Source organism: Tauraco erythrolophus, chromosome 13, assembly GCF_009769465.1.
Source record: "Tauraco erythrolophus isolate bTauEry1 chromosome 13, bTauEry1.pri, whole genome shotgun sequence".
Taxonomy (NCBI): domain Eukaryota; kingdom Metazoa; phylum Chordata; class Aves; order Musophagiformes; family Musophagidae; genus Tauraco; species Tauraco erythrolophus.
The window spans coordinates 8,026,970-8,043,423 of record NC_141477.1 but is presented as its reverse complement, the minus strand read 5'-3'; the positions used below and the strand labels follow the sequence as shown (position 1 = coordinate 8,043,423).

Below are 16,454 nucleotides of genomic sequence, written 5' to 3'. Positions count from 1 at the left end.
CCAGTGATGCCTACATAGCACAGTACTACTTTAAAAAAGAAGGTGGTGGGGTGGTCTACACCAAATTATCAAAGGACTCTGACGGCATATCCATCAGGAACAGCATGGTAACAGCACAAGAGCATTCAGATGTCCAAAAACATTCTTGTGATTCTCCTCAATGTCACTCACTTTTATGTAACTTGCTCATTTATTTCAGCATGGAGGGAGAACATCCGCTACAAAGACCAACACTGGAGTATTTTCTGCTGCACAATCTACTGATGCCTTGCATTTAAACTGGTGACTTCCAATGATGGAAGTTTGAGTCAACGCATGAGCTAATTTACACTTTCATTGTTTACCATTCTAGGCAGGCATCAATCTTCTTTCATATGATTAGATTTTAGTTAGGATGATCTGTTTTAGCCTGAACAGCTACTGCTGAAAAAAGTCTCTTAATATTACAGCATGATTATTCTTTCTTGCAGAAGATGCACTGAGACCATTTTGTAACAATAAACTTCCATCAATATGTAACACTAGCAATCTTTTCTACCATGCAAGTGTTGCCAAGTAACAAGTTATTTTATTTAAAAAAAAACCAAAACACCACAAACAAAACCCATAATGCTTTTGTTAGCAGTAAATTTATTAGCCCTGGGAAATACTGCAATTCTATCCATCTGCTACATACAGGCAGACTTACTCCTAGAATCTGCAGTCCATAGCTGAAGTTTAAAGTGATATTCTTATCCCAAATCCCAAAGGTAGTTTTAAATCCCTAGGCAAAGTACACATGCTTTTTCTTCTTTAGCTACTCATTATAAACTCAGTATTGTTCAAATGAGATCAGTTTATGTCTAACACAGAAGTCAATGTAAAGTTTATTAGCCACGACTGCTGAAATACTTCACTCAATCTGAAGTTAATTTTCTGCATGAAATACTGGTGCCTGAGGATTCCTCTCTCATACATTGGCACATCAACATGTACTTAAGATAAAAATGCATCAAAACCAAGGCAAAGTTTTGAAGAAAGCATCTTGTTACAAGAGATGCAGCACTGTCTGGAGTTTTGCAAGAAGCTGGTACATACAAGAACACTCATTATTCTGGGGATTCATCACTAATATCGTCTCAGTACATCAACACTTCCTTCCTCTCGCCCAGAAGGCTTGGACAATAAAACTGTTTATGTAAGAATACAGTAAAACTTTCCATAGTTTCTTGGTGAAGAATTTTTAACTCACTTTTATATAACTTGCTCTTTTTTTCCAGCAAAAATGGAAAACATCCTATGTAAAGGGCAACCCCGGAGTATTTTTCTGCTGCAGAATCTTCTGATGCATGTACACCGACTAAAAACCAGGCTCGCTCTTGACTCTTGGAAGATGCTAGCTACGGCAGACAGCAGCCAACTTCCACCTGATGATTGTTTTATGTCCAAGAGATCAGTAGTGCTACTTTCAAAGGCAATTCCTGAATGATAACATAACCCTCTAAAACAAATACTGGGTAACACACCACACTCAAAAGCCAAGCTTTATCAGTTGCGTTTTGTTATCCTTCGATTTTCCAACACATATCCACTGCTGCACTGCCTTCTTCTAGTCACCACAACTGAAAAAGGGAAATGCAAGTTAGTACATGCTCAGAAACAGAAGCAGACAAGAAAGCTAAATCATTTTGGAGTTGATTGGTTTTACATATACAATGTATACATTTGGATGAGATTCAATTTGTCCACCAGTATGAAAACACATCAACAGCCAACTCCAATAATTAAAATGATCTGAGGACTACTTGTATTTATGCACACTTCTTGTTCAATACCATCTCCAGAGCAAGTACTAAGTAAAGCCTCCACCATTCCTGTGCTTATCCCTCTCCAAACTCTTGCCTACCACAAAATCCCACCGGCTCCTGACCATCTCAGCATGATACTCAGGAGTCCTGTCACAGACTGGCATACACAATACTACTAATCTGTAAGTAATGATGTGCTACAAATTAAATAAAACTTGTGATCAAGAAAAGGTGAACAGCTTGCTGAATTAGTACAATTACTTCCTTATTTTTCACAAAGTTAGCATTACCAAGCCTGCCATGTAGTCGCTTAAGTTCTATTTACTGCTCCCTAAATTAACATTGTCACCATAACTGCTTAAGAATTTAGAAATGTTTCTAAGCAGCAGAGTAGGCTGAGAAAGCAGGCATTTTAATACATTTATTAATTACAACATGGCCCACCACCACCAGTAAGTGGCAAAACACATCTAGTGAATTGAGAAAAGAACAATTTTGCCAAGAGAGATGCTCTTCCACTTGCCAAGAGTAATTAACCTTCAGCTTCCCAGCTAATACAGAGGATTGAAGCTAACATGGCGCATTCATATAAAAACACTGAAAACATTCTGACACAACATATACGATGATTTGGCAAAACCTTTTAAAGTTGCTGCATATTACAGCATCCCATCTCTTTATTAGAGGATTGATGACCCGGATCAGCCTCAAACTGTAAATTTAAAAATTGACTCCTGCTCATTTTTTCAGGTTGGTGGGGGAGCAAGGAATAAGACCTTACTTTTAGACATATTTCCCTAATCCACTTTTGTGCCATACTACTGACATCGGCGATTTTTGAATGAGAAAAGTTAGGTTTTTTTAATCTTTAAAAAGACATCGACAGTTCAAATGGTGTCCTTTCCAGTAGGATTTGTGATTTAAATATTTCAACAGTCATGCTTAAGAGAAACGTGAAGGTAAGAAACGTGAAGAAAGTAACACTTTTTTTGTTGGTTAAATTTTATCAAGTCACAGAAAAATAAAAAGTTGGTCAGGTAGCAGCTTTTATTTTACCTAATTATATGCTTCCTTTGACTCAGAACAGAAAATACCCATGACGGTTTTGTATTAGATTTGAAATACAATCCAGTACTGTGAAATAAAAGCATATTTTTAGTTACCAAGGCAACAGTAGCAATTTATTGGAAGTGTTTGCAAAATACTACAAGCATATTCTGACAAAAGCATTGCAGACATTTAATTGCTGTTGCTGAGACTCTAAAGAATAAACTGTAAGCCAACTGAGATGACAAACATCACGCGGTATGCAACAGAACCCACCCATCCTTCACACAAAATAGAACTTCCCTGAAATCAGTGACCATGTGTCAGATGGACAACACTGTATCACCTACCCCTTTTTTTTTTCACCATTTCAAAGTTCATGTTAGAAGTTATTTCCTTTTTTTTTTTAATAATTGTTTAGTAGAAAAGTTTTCTGAAGAGCTGTACTAGCATGACAACTGCTACCACTTTCTTTTCCCCCGGTGAGCTATCAGAGAAGCAGAGACAGTCACGCTTCCACATAAAGTCTTAAGTCAGTTGCTCCTACATCTACTTGAAAAATAACTTTAATAGAGTAGGCTTCGAAGTCATGAAACACAGGTGACCTAAAAAGTTTTAAACCATTCTGGAGACACCTGGAAGTCTGCAATTTAATCCACGGGCCTCTGCAGAGATCACTTCCTTGTCAAAGATTATACTCAAGATAGTAATTAAATTGCACGTTCCGCACATTTAACAAGACTGATTAAGTGTCTGTATTGATGTTTATTATTCCAATTCAGACTTTTATGGTTGGTCTTATGAAGATTCCTAGACTAAGTACTCTCTACAGCATGATCTGAAGTGCATTTGTAGTATTTTATGTTTGGCCATACCCAAATTGGACCCATTTCTGCAGATAAGAAATCTCTGTCACTCCTTAGTAGGCTTAAATAGCCTATTTACACCTCCTCCAAAATTCAAACAGGAAGTTGGAGTATTGTTTAGCCACCAAGAATGTCCATCCAAATCTATGAACAGAACCCCCAGAAAACTTCCTCCTAGCTATTACACTTGTATAATACTTACCTTATGTATTGGTACAGGCACCACTCATATCTGCCATCCACACAGATGAACGAGCATTACTTCAGTGGTATCTTCTAGAAGTTATCACCCTGCAATCAAGAGAAGATACAAGAAATTGAGAAAAGTACATTTTTACAGCGTGAGTCAACCTATAGTGCTTCCCCCCATTTTGAAAAAGTCACAAGCTTGGGTTTGCAGATTATTCTGTTCCAAGTTTTACTACTTCTCTTCTAAGTGGTGGCGGATTCACTGGATTGGAATGGACTGGAATGGCTTAGTGACAGGTTGCATGGCTTATGGATTCTCATTCCTTTTCAATGGTGCACTGCCATGCTAAATCCATAAGTTGAAAGACAAAATCTACTGAGGACTAAACAGTAGTACAAAGCTTTTACGTTTGTGCTTTTTTTTTTTAGTTGGAGGTCTTCATGTCTACTACATTCAAGAGCATCTTTTGAACTTCATGGCTTTACCCGAGTCATAGCAACTTGCCACAGGTTCTGCCACATGTACCAGATATCCCTGTAACGCAGTGTCAGACTAAACAGAGTGAGGCATCCAACTAAACGTCAAGTTTGCAATGGCTTGCTTCAAACTCCCAATAGCCGAGCTGGTATTTGTCAATCTAAACCAATTCCTGATTTCCTAAGGCTTTGATTTTGTTTAATATAGTATATGCAGCCTCGTTAAGCATCTTCACTGAAAGATACTGGGCACGTAATACCCCCTCCCAACCCTACACAGCAATATTCTGTCTACAGTGAGCTGCATTACATCTTTTGTTTCAAAATTGGTGCCATAAATGCTTTTATCCAAGAAGAAATGTTGAATTTGGAGAACTTCTAATGTATTGAAGTATTTCTTTTCTTTTTTTTAAATCTAGACAGCACTTCCATTGCCATAACGTGCAGCTTGTCTTACTGTACTAGAGGAAGATAACTTGTTTCAATTTTGACTTAGACTGAAAAACTAGTTTGCTTTGCTTACCATCTTTGCTGTTTCACAGGCATTTGATGCTTTAAATCAGCTGTGGAATGCTGAAAGATTCACTTGTTTTTATGAAGCCATAAGCCTTTGAGAAGTTGGAGAGAAAGACTTCTTTGCTTATCTTATTTTCTCCTTTGGAATCAAAGATGTTCCTTTAAAAGTGAAACACTACAGAGTTGCAAAAATTTGAAACAGTATGAGTAAGCATCGCTTTGCAGCTTCTTTGATGGAATTGGTCAATTTTTTATTTTTACAGTATTCTGTAGCTGACTTACATGTACATGACTTATTTGGAGGGGAAATCTTTTCAAACTCCCCATGAAACGTTAGGAAGGCAGAAAATAGTATTATCCACTTGCTTTTTCGGATTAAGTGAATGATATCCTCTATTTTTCTTTACACAAGGATCTGAAGGCATTTTGTACTGAGAACACCGTGACTTCCAATTCTAGGCAAAACTGAACTTTGTGTGGAATATCCCCACCACCCTCCAAATCACAAGCAATACTTTATGAGATGCTGAGCATGTAGAACAATCCATCTCCATGTTAGATGGCTGGATGTTGTGTGGAAGATCTTAAGAACTGCTTGTTCCATTCATGAGGAAAATCAGATGGAAGTGTGGCATTTCAGGGAAACTTTACTTTGAAAATTACAACACTAGTACACAGCTCAAGTTTTATACATTTAACATCTGCTTTTTGAAAGAAATGTTAACAATTTTGAAATGAAATTAAACATTGGTTTAACTTTTCCTCACAAAAGCATGAAAGTCATGGAGGGGAAAACTTAACAGGCAACAATAAAAAAAGGTAAAAACAACTTTTCCTTTTAGTAGTCCTCTGGTAGTAAAGATAGAACAACTTCCACTTTTCTTTTTTTTTTTTTTTGAGAAGTAATGTGTCTTGGTCCAAAAGTTTAAGAGTGTTTTTAGTATCTGCTTCTGCCTCCACCTCTATCGGATCTGCTTCCACCACGGCCACCACCTCTGGGTGCTCCGCGGCTTGAACTACTGTAAGAATCACGAGGAGGTGGATAGCCCCTTTCCATGGATGGGGGAAGACCCCTGTCTTGTCTTCCAACACGATCACGGCCACTTGAGTAGACATCACTTCTGCTGCTTGAATAACTTTCTCGGCTTCCATATCCATCTCGTGTGCTGCCGTAATCATCATACCGACTGCTTCCACCATAAGATGGCGGGGGCCCTCGTGCAGGTGGAGCACTACGTGAGTTACCTGCAGGGTCAATGGTCAGGTAATATGGCAACACCATAAGTTATATATAACAATGTCAATCTGAATTTACAGAATTGCTGTATTAAATGCTTACTGCTACTCTTTTGTATGTATTGAGATGTTCTTAACATAATCTGCCACGTTAACGGCATTTAAAGTGGGGATTGCATATCAGGCAGTGAGTGGATCTAAAGACTCTGAAGGAATGAAGACGGTGTTTATTCAGGCAGGCTCTTAACGGGGTATTCCAAAACAGCTGGTTATTTTAGAGAAGAAACTCAGCCATATTTTCCAGAGATAGTTGCAATTCTGAACTGTAGACTTTGCTTCTTTAGCTTATAGCTTATTTAACAAGATGATCAAATGACAACCAACAACTGCACTTTCACTGTAAGGGGGGAAAAAAACGTGCCACTTCCCTCTAAAACATGAGCAAGCTAGTAAAAGTCAGGTTTTATGACGTGTACAAATTACTACATGATACTCAAAATGGGTTCTTACCATAACTCTCGTATGAATCTCTGTAGGAGCCTCCACTCGGATGATCTGAGTAGTCTCTGTCGCGTCCACCACCGTATCCATCACGATCACTATAGGAGGAAAGACTACTAAGACTTAGTATAAAATCAGTGGGATTGCAGCAAGAATAAAACAGCAGGGAGAAAAATCCAACAGTAGGTACCTATATCCCCTAGAGGGGTACTCGTCACGTGAACTGGAATGACCATAATCGCGATATGCATAGTCTCGTGGAGGTGGTGCGTAGTCCCGTGTATCTCTGGAACTGGGATAATCTCTGCTTGAATAACTACAAAGAACAAGAATTGAGGTGTTAGCTATGTGTCACACCTCAAAAGAACAGAGACCAGAATCCCTCTCTGAACAACAAAACACTGCCGAAATAATAGTAAAAGAATTTACCCATCTTTAGTGCTATAGCCATCATCTCTTGGAGACATGTAGACATCTCTTCGTGATGGCATTGGTTCTCTGCGTGGAGGACCACCGTAGCTGTCTCTTCCACGTGACACAGGAGCTTAAGAGTAAACGGTTGACATTTTTAAACTTAATTAGCATTTAGCCACATAGAAGACTCCTCAAGGCAAGTTAAGTATTAGCAGACTGTTTATAGCAATCTAAATGTATCTCTGTAGAGCCTACATTTATAACACTTTACATTTCTGCTTGTACAGTTTTAAAGTGGCACTAGAAGGAACACGCTCATCAGATCATACCAAATTGTTCCAAATAGCCACAGAGTAATATTGGTATGAAAAGAACTGATAGATGCAGATTTGAGTTAGAATCAATGATTTGCAACAGTTCCTGAAGAAAGACTAAGGTGGGACCACTGCCTAAGCAACAAAATAATGCACCAAGTCCTTACCTCTTCCTCCCATGCTACTGCTACGCACTGGTCCTGAAGGTGCAGATCTTTTAGGTGGAGGGCCTCCACTTCGTGGAGGTGGACCTCTCTTCATGGGAAGTGGCCCTCGAGAAGATCCTAGAAGGATAAGCCATGAACCAACTTGTTACTTCTGTGATATTCACCTGTATGCCCCTAAAGCCTAAACTACAATAACCTAGGCACTGTTATTACCACTATATGATCAACAGCAAACCTCTAACATTAGACCTCAAAGCCTTGTGTTTTGGCCACTACTAGATGGTTCTGGCAGAACTGAGAGCCCACCAAGTTAACATAGCCTAAACTCCTGTCAAGAACTGTCTTCTAGAACTTATCCAAAAGCCACAAGGTGTGACACAAGGGAGAAAGACAGCTGATATCTGTAATCAGTCACAGCTTTAATGCTGAACAAGTTACTGTTCTCAGAAGACAAGAGCCACCTGGGAAGATGTACTAGAGAAGATCCTGCAGAGAGGGAACAAAGGTGCTACAGAGTCTGTAGAACTTACTACACACTCTTCAAGACAGTAGTTTTCACTATTCCACAGTTTTTTTTCTGCATTATAGCTTTTACTGCTCAGGTGCTGCTTGCTTTTTAAGCGACAGTTTTGTTTTGATACTGAGAAGTCTCTGAATAAGTAGCTACATCTTAAATAAAAGAATATCCAGTATCAAGTAATGTACTATCCTTCCACTTCAGAAAGCTTCAACTCAACACATTACTATTTTATAACAACAAACAAGGCTTAGCTTCCATAACTCCCACTATGATCTGGAATGATCAGTCCTAGAATTTAATAAGTTTAGACCTCTTGATAGTAAGAATGAAAGGTACTTCACTTCCCTTTCCCTGGTGGAAGAGAATCACTTTTTCAACTTGAATACCAGAAAGCTTCCTTTCTCACGTGCAGGGCAGGAGTTTTGCTTTTCTTTCATAGCCAAAAGTCAAGTGGAGTGTTAGTTGTAGAAGGGAATCTTCATATTTGAAAGCTTTTTCTTAAGGTGTACTTGCCTAATCAAAAATTTGACTAAACTGCCGAGATCACATTTCATCATTTTAATAAAGATCAAGGAGTGCACTATTCAGCTGTTTTGACTTTTTTTTTCCAGTAGGATTACTGCCATCTTCCAATGGGATTGTCTTGTATGTTGTCCAAGTATATAATGAGAGAGGTAAATACATACCCAAGTGACTCCCTCTTGAAGGTGGTCCTCTCGCGCCACTTCCGCCTCTTCCACCTCTAAGGCCCCTGGGAGGACCTCTGCTTCGTGGAGGGGGTGGCGGCCCACGCCTACCACCACTTTCAAAGGATGGCTTGGTTGCTTGTTCCACTTTAATTGCTTTCCCATCTAATGACTAAAGAAGAAGCTGCTTTACTTACGGCTCAGTCATGTTTGTATTTCTTAAATTAAGCCCCTCTTGCTTCACTATTATAGGGCTTCCATCTTATAAAGTTAGAGCAACTCTAGAACTCATTTCAGTCTTCAGTACTAGTCCCCATGTACTCAGCAGCATGTTGGGCCTAATTTCTACAGTACTTCATTCTTGTGGTATTGATGAAAAAAACAAAATACAGAGCAGCATCAGAAAGGACTTTCAGCGAAAACACAAGTGTCCAATGATTACGGCAGCCCCATGTCATTTATTCTGTAAACGAAACATGACTTATGATCTCCCATTTACTTTTAATTGCCACAGACTTTTGTACCAAACTAGGACTGCACCAGGAGTTACAGGATTAAGCTGAAGGTATCTTAGCTTCAGTTGGGGTTTCTGGCAATGGGGAGGCCGTTTAGTACATGTTCTTGATGTCCTGATACAACGGTGATCACTGACGTGTTTAGAAGTAATTTCAGCATCTACAAAGCAGATCGAGCATGATAATTCACCCCTCTTTTCTACTGATTCAAGCTGGGTTTTCAAAAAGGTGACTGTCACAATTTACTCTATTACTTCCTTTTCCAGAGTGGAGGTGCTTTGTGGTGTGGAGTTTTTTTGTGGGGAAAAAAGTGGAAGCTCTTTCTGGAATATAGACCTGCAGTAACAGGAACGCTGCAGCCAACTATTATACCTCAAACACAAGCAGGTGGTAAGACATACTGAGTAACTCAACCGAATTAATCAAATTTCTATAGTCTTTTCAGACACAACACATCTGGTAATTCTAGCAGAGCTGAGATCACAAGCTCTACTGAAGTTAGGTTACTGAGCATCTACCCTGGCAAACGTGAGTTTATTTGCCTTTTTTAGCAGTTAAATATTTAACTCTATGACAGTTAATGAATTGCACCGGCAGGAAGTGTTGTTTATTGCATTTCTTTGCTGCAATAGATGAACATGACTTCTAGTAATGGCTGACTCTGAAATGGTGATAGTTTTTTACTGAGATACTGAATCTTTTTTGTTCTCCACTGAAATTTAGCACGCTCTGAAATTGTCCACTTTAGTAGCTCATGTATTCTGCCACCACATGTGGTCGTAGCTATTGTTTGAAAAACCTATGTGCATATCCACAGGCCCAACTTGATCCACTGTGAGGAAAAAAATTAAGAAACAGTAGCAAAACCATATTGGTCTTGGCTTTAACTTAATAAAAATATTTTACTTATGGGAGGTTCCTCAAAAAATCTTTTGGCATGAAAAGCTGAAGCATTCCAGCTGTGAGCATTAGTACCTCTAATCACTGGAACTTTTCAGTTTGTATCACACTATTTTGCTATAGTCATTCATCTGTCTCAGTCACCCTTCTCGAAACAGGAACAGCGGGCTTGCTTTGCCATCATGACCACTGCTGTCCTCAATTTCATGGCAGATTCCTGACAGCTCATTTTAAGTTTGGAAACCAAACACCATCCCCTTCTCCTAGCATGGGTTCTGAAAACCTGCATGCTAGGTCCAAGTTCTTTCCTTTTTATGTAGGAGGTAGTTTTCCTTATAATTTTTCCTCCTATTTCCTTCTGCCATGCACTTACACATCTTACCTAGGCAAAAGACAGGTTTCTTTTGAAACTGCTTTATGCGAGCAGTCTTAAAACGCTATGCTTACGGTCCAATAAGACCTTTTGTTAGGTCCAAGAAGATTCTTTTTTTTTGTTAACCAAAAGATATTTGTCAAAGTTTGTTCTATTTTAAAGCAGGGGGGACAACTTCATTTTACAGGTTCTTAGGCCAAAGAAGAAAGGTATCATCTCACTGGACAGATAAAATTCACACAAGCCATCTCAGAATAAGGAGTATTTTTTTCAATGAGCCCAAAGCACCAGTTGTCAACATGAACACTCAGTTGGTGTTTATAACCTTGATTCAGAGCGTTACAGTAGCATTTTTGGTATGATATGGGCCCCACGAAGTGGAGTCACCTTGGTGCTAAGAAGCAGGAAAGTCATTTAAGATACGAGTTATTTAAGGATAATAATAAATTGGCAATCATAACTCCTATGCGTGGAATGAACAACCTATACAGCAGCTTTGTACAGTGAGCCAGAGAATTTTGACCAAACAAAATTAGAGAACTGTCCTGCAAATTGTTCCACGTTCCAATAGAAAAGATGAACGAAATTTGGAAAGTTTTGGGAGTGGGGCAGAAATCAAGTACTCCACAAAAACTCTAACAGAAACTTGCATGAAACTGCAACCTAACACCACATACAGCTTTCCTCTCCAATGGATCATTTTACTGCTGATGCTGCAGTGACTCCACCATTTCTGCACGTTCCTTGTTGGCACATCAAGTGGGCTTCCTTTCACCAAATATTCAAGAACTGAAGATCGTTTCTTATCAGGCTGAGCTTCTGTGTATTTCATTGCTTCTTCAGCAAAAGAACTGAGAACACTTTCTGTTGATTAGAGGAAGACAACCTTCTGTAGTGCTGAGTACAGTTTAGACTGTTGTTTGGACCGTAGTATTTGCTTCCAACCTCTTAACGCAGCCCAGCTGGCTTGGCAGGTCTACACTGGAATTACATCTTTGGCTTGTCCCAGACATTTCCTCTAAGGTCATATTCTCTCTTTAATTATCCATTTTGTCTTCAAGGCTTAAAACCAAAAGATCGTGAGAATAGCCTACTGCACAGAATGGCCAACACAAACTGAGGGTATTCACACTTGTGTCCGTATCAGCACGTGTATTTTATGACATCAGGATGTGGACTTGACTACCACGCAATTAAGGTTCTTCTTAAAAGTGGCTAATAATTTGCTACGATAAAGTACTTCTAAAATTTCTCCAGTGCTGCTCAGACATGCTAACATTGATCCAATTCTGCAAAGAAAGTAATTTAAGTGGAAAATCTCCACCCCTGCTTCAAAACCATTATGTCCTGACCTCCTTCTGCAGGACTGAAATTAATCTTCAACAAGCAAGCTTAGACTAGTCTACGCTTGTCCCATTTTAGAATGAAATATAATTAACCCTTCCTTCCCCTCACTCAGAAAGGACCAAGACATTGGATATATGTTTTTCCTGATAATTTGCAAAGCAAAAAACTAAACCTAAATTTATTCTTGCAGAATCTAAGTCAGCCTCTTCTACTGGCTGCAACTTCAAACTTCTTTGGAATGACAGAATAAGCAACACGCTGGCGATGCAGAACTCTTCCCCATGGCTAGCCAGGTCAACTAACTCCTTACAGACTGCTTGAACTATGGTCTGCACAGTGCTTCTGCTGCTTCTTTTTAAGTGCCTGTAATTCTCATGAACACTCCAATCCATCATTTCCAAAGGGACAGAAAAACTCCAAGTTCTGATTTATTACAACAATCTCTTCCCACAGAGCACGCCTCAAACATCGCTCCTCAGATCTAGAATGCAGATTCTTTTTGAGGTATAAGCAGTACTTATCGTCCAGAACGCTTTCTGAGGATGAGGACAAGCGACTATCTCACGAACATCTTCATTTCTCATATCCACAGTCGAACCAAGCTACACAAGTACAGGACTGGAACTACAGAAGCATCTAAAGGTTTATGTTAAAAAGGTCATTCTAGGCCAAATGCTGAGTAAGGATGTTGTTTTCATACGCTATTTGCTGTTCAAATTTTGAAGCAGATGAAGGCATTTTTAAACTTGTAATGTTGAAGATGAACTATGAGAATGATGATCCACAAGGCAGTACTTTCCAGCATTTCTTGACAGTAATGCAGATGGTGCATTCCAGAACACGTAGACATTACCTCAGCCACAAACACTCCGTCTCATTTTGCTACTTTAAGCATTACTTTATTTAACATTTCCAATGTGACCAAACACATGCCACAACATTCAAGATTTAGAACAGTTGTTTATTTTCAGAGAATTTTCATTTAAAAGTTGCACTCCACAAACACTTAGGATCAGTGACTGAACTCCTTTCGGTCTGGTAATTAGTTGTCAGTGCTTGAAGTTACCTTAGGCAAGGGTTCAGTGTACTGACTACTTCAGAGAAAATCAGTGTTTAAGAACTGCAGTGAGCAAGTCTTCAGAACCGTAGCAAACTACACAATGGAGAAAAATTCAATAAAAGGAGCACCTTTTAAGGATGTTTAGGCTGGTACAGAACAGAGGTTATCCAACCTGTCACTCTCTGCCTTGACAAAAACTACTAACTCGTTTGAAAAGGAAGCAAGTCTCCAAAGAAAGTAACACTAATCACCATGAGGTTGTCCTGAAGCACCCAGAGACTAAGTACACACAGCAGAAAGTCTGCTAAAACACAAAACGAGGAAGTTTTACTATTTGCGTTCACTGTGAACACTACAGCAAGCTCATTTTCTTATTCCCGAAGGGCAAATATTCATCACGCTTTACTTACTGACTGTAATGACTGACATTTTTCTTTCACTTCAACATCTCATACTGTCAAGACAAACGGCTATTAAAATCCCAAGTGATTAGTTAATCACAATCAGTAGAGGCTTCTTCACCTTACATGAATGGCATCTCAGAGATACTGCTTAGAAAAAGGCCAATGCACTGTGACCTTAACACAACCATTCAGATTACACACGAAAGATCAGAGTCTGAAACTGAAGTTAACGGAGAAGACAGCTTTCACTGCCTTAAGAAACAGCACCTCTAGGAAGATAAGTAGCTGTTGACCATTAAGTTGCAAGCCTGCATTTAGCTTTACAAATACATGCTGAAACACAGATCACAATAGCCTATAATCTTTTGACAAACTATCCTGGTGCTTATCTGAGAACTTTTGCTCCAAATTCTCAACTTCTTTTCAAAGACATTACATATGCATTCAATTTTTACTTCCTTCCAGATTGTTGCATTGTAGGGTATAAACAAGCAAATTCACTTCCTGGCTAACTGCAAAGCTATTTCACATTAACTGGCAAGACACTCCTGATGCATCATCAATCTGCTTGGCATGTAACTCACAAACATATGAGGATATCTACAGATTACCAGACAGAGCATCAACACTCCAGCACAGTAGGGAAGTCACATTAAACCCATATTAAGGGAAACATTTGTATTTTCCAGGTAAGTCACTTCCCTAAAGTGTGATTTACACAGTGCTGCATTCAAACACAATAAAAGATAAACATTATGGAAGATATGCAAGAACAAAGAGCTGACTACTAGAATGCCCTCCATCGCCAATTAAAAAAAAAAAAGATAACTGAGAGCCAGACTTTCTACTGTCAAATCCAGCATCAGGAAAAAGTGATTTCAGCTTCATGGACACAGAGACATTCTGCCAAATCTGAAGTTATGACTTGTCTCCAGAATCTTCTAATCCATTGTCTTTCCAACATTTATTACTAGTTAATTTACCCCAAAGATCAATGTTGCTCATCAGTAACAGCAGTGACATATAATTGGTCTTATTTCCTACCTTTCCATTCATATCTCTGGCAGCATCTTTTGCATCTGCTGGACTCTCAAACGTGACAAACGCAAATCCTCTGGACTTGTTGGTTTCACGATCCTTCATCAAAAGGACTGCAGAAATAAAGACATATTACCCTTTCCTGTAATGAAGCAGTAATACTTAACCTTTATTTAACCTTTTAAGCTCAGAACTTCTTAGAGGACATGAAAGCACCATCATTTCAGATGATCAATGCCAAAGAAGTCATCACAGCTATGTTTTTACTTTTTATTTTTTAGTATCTTTAAAAGAAGGTTTTTCTTTTTACCTTCCACAATGCGTCCATATTTGCCAAATACAGCCTCAAGGGCTTTTTCGTTAGTTTCCGTGTTCAGGCCTCCAATGAACAGTTTCCCAGGACGATCTGCTTCAACCATTTTGATTCCACAAATGACCTATTAAAAGCATAAGGATGTTAGTGACAACACATCAGACTGCAATAGAGACTTCCATACCATCTCATGGAATATCAGTGACTTCCCTCCTTAAAAGAACAAGCAAGTTTTCTTGAGTATAATGCCAGTTAAGAGGTATAACAGACATTAAAAAAATATTTTTTAGACTACAGCAACTAGAAATAGTACTGCCTTCAATTACTTCTTCAAATTACATAGTCTATTTCAAAGAGATTAAGTTAACTTTGAAAAGTGCAAGAAAGCACTGATGAGAACTCTCTTAATGATCAAGTAGCATTGCTGAGTGTGAAAAGTCTTTCTTGGTTGTGGCCTTTTTGTCCTCTATGGTAATCCTAGAACTCCCCCTCTAAATCCTGCCATAGATGTTTCAAGAAATTTACTTAATATATCAAAATAATACCAAAATACTAGCTTGATAGTCAGCTTGGGCCCGTATTCTAAAATAAGCTCATTCTTAAAATTATTTGAAGTACACAGACACCACGCTAAAGTCCTGGCCTATACAACGCGTCAGCCTGAACAGATTCCAGACTATCACTGTAGTTTACACAGCGAGGCCACGGCTAAGGCAAGGGGGGAGGACAAAGGAGGAAAAAAAAAAGCGGCAAACAATCAGACAAAGACAAAGCAAAACCTCCAAGTGCCTGGCGCAACGCCTGGCGCCTGCGGACAAACGTTACCCGCACGCCTCCAGCCCCGCGGCGGGCAAGCCCACGGCAGCGCGCACGGAGGACCCGCGCCGCTCCCTCGGCACACGCGGAGAGCGAGGACAAAGCGGCCCCCGGGGCGGCGGGAGGCCGGCGGGGGCCGGGCCAGAGAAGGGGGAGACCGGGGGGAGCGAGGGGGGGCGCGTCGGACCCTCCGCCGTCTCCAAGCACCTCCACAAAATGGCGGCCACGGTTGGCAAAGACTCTTCTCCCTCCCGGCGCCCAACGACCGCCTCGGCGCTAACCCGACCGCGCAGCTAAACCGCATTTTGAACTATCCGCCCGGCCCTCCAGGCGCAGCCGCTACCGCCCTCCCTTCGTCCTCCTCCGGGATGGTGGGTTCCACGCGGCGGGACCCCGAGCAGAAGCCCCCACACCTAAAATGGCGGCCACCGCGCCCCACACGGGTGGGACCCCCCCCCGGCTCCCCACAGCCACACTGGTCCCTACACCGACATAGCGCCAGGCATACGGGGAGGCAGGCCTGGCTCCGCCGCGCCTCGGGCCCGCAGCCGCGCAGAACACAGCTCCCTCACGCACGGGCCGGGCCGGGCCTGCCGCCGCTCCGCCGCCTTCACGCACCGCTCCCAACCCGCAGGGCCTCGCGGTCCCGCTCCCCAGCGCCCCCGGGCCTGCCCAGCTCGCCTGGCCGCGCTCACCTCCGCTCGCGCCGACCTGCAACTGCGCAATGAGGACGAACAAAGGCGCTGCAGGCCTTTATAAAGGCGCTGACGTCACGAGCCGGCCGGGGCCCCGGATGCAAGCGGCGGCGGGCCCGGCAGGGGGAGGCCGGGGTCCCCCGGGGCGGAGCCCCCGCCGTGAGGCGGCTCCGCCCTCCCGCCGCTGCGGGAGGCCCGCCGGAGCGCTGCGGAGTCTGGGGCACCGCGTCCTGCCTGCAGACGGGGCGTGAGCCCCGACCGGGCAGCGCGCCG

The 16,454-nt window shown here is 41.1% G+C and overlaps 1 protein-coding gene and 1 non-coding gene across 2 annotated transcripts; both read right to left on the bottom strand.

Annotated features, from left to right (window-relative positions):
* Nucleotides 1-606: 606 nt before the first annotated feature.
* On the bottom strand, nt 607-16,256 carry RBMX (RNA binding motif protein X-linked). Its single transcript, XM_086619386.1, has 11 exons — nt 16,182-16,256; nt 14,668-14,794; nt 14,364-14,470; nt 8,721-8,892; nt 7,515-7,631; nt 7,049-7,163; nt 6,810-6,935; nt 6,629-6,732; nt 4,890-6,127; nt 3,903-3,991; nt 607-1,601 (listed from the first exon to the last, which is right to left on the bottom strand). The coding sequence occupies exons 2-9, from the start codon at nt 14,774-14,776 to the stop codon at nt 5,820-5,822; spliced, it is 1,158 nt and encodes a 385-aa protein (XP_086475512.1). The 5' UTR covers nt 14,777-14,794; nt 16,182-16,256; the 3' UTR covers nt 607-1,601; nt 3,903-3,991; nt 4,890-5,819.
* Nucleotides 14,541-14,613, bottom strand: LOC147527910 (small nucleolar RNA SNORD61). Its single transcript, XR_015222527.1, has one exon. It is a non-coding gene; the product is annotated as a small nucleolar RNA SNORD61 (small nucleolar RNA).
* Nucleotides 16,257-16,454: the final 198 nt, after the last annotated feature.

Bases quoted from the DNA above. Each gene is read 5' to 3' on its own strand.
- RBMX (XM_086619386.1), bottom strand. From the start codon at position 14,776: ATGGTTGAAGCAGATCGTCCTGGGAAACTGTTCATTGGAGGCCTGAAC. The intron at 7,164-7,514 runs GTAAGGACTTGG...TTTACTCTTAAG, and splicing joins CAGTAGCATGGGAGGAAGAG to CTCCTGTGTCACGTGGAAGA. The intron at 6,936-7,048 runs GTAAATTCTTTT...TGTTCTTTGTAG, and splicing joins GGCTATAGCACTAAAGATGG to TTATTCAAGCAGAGATTATC.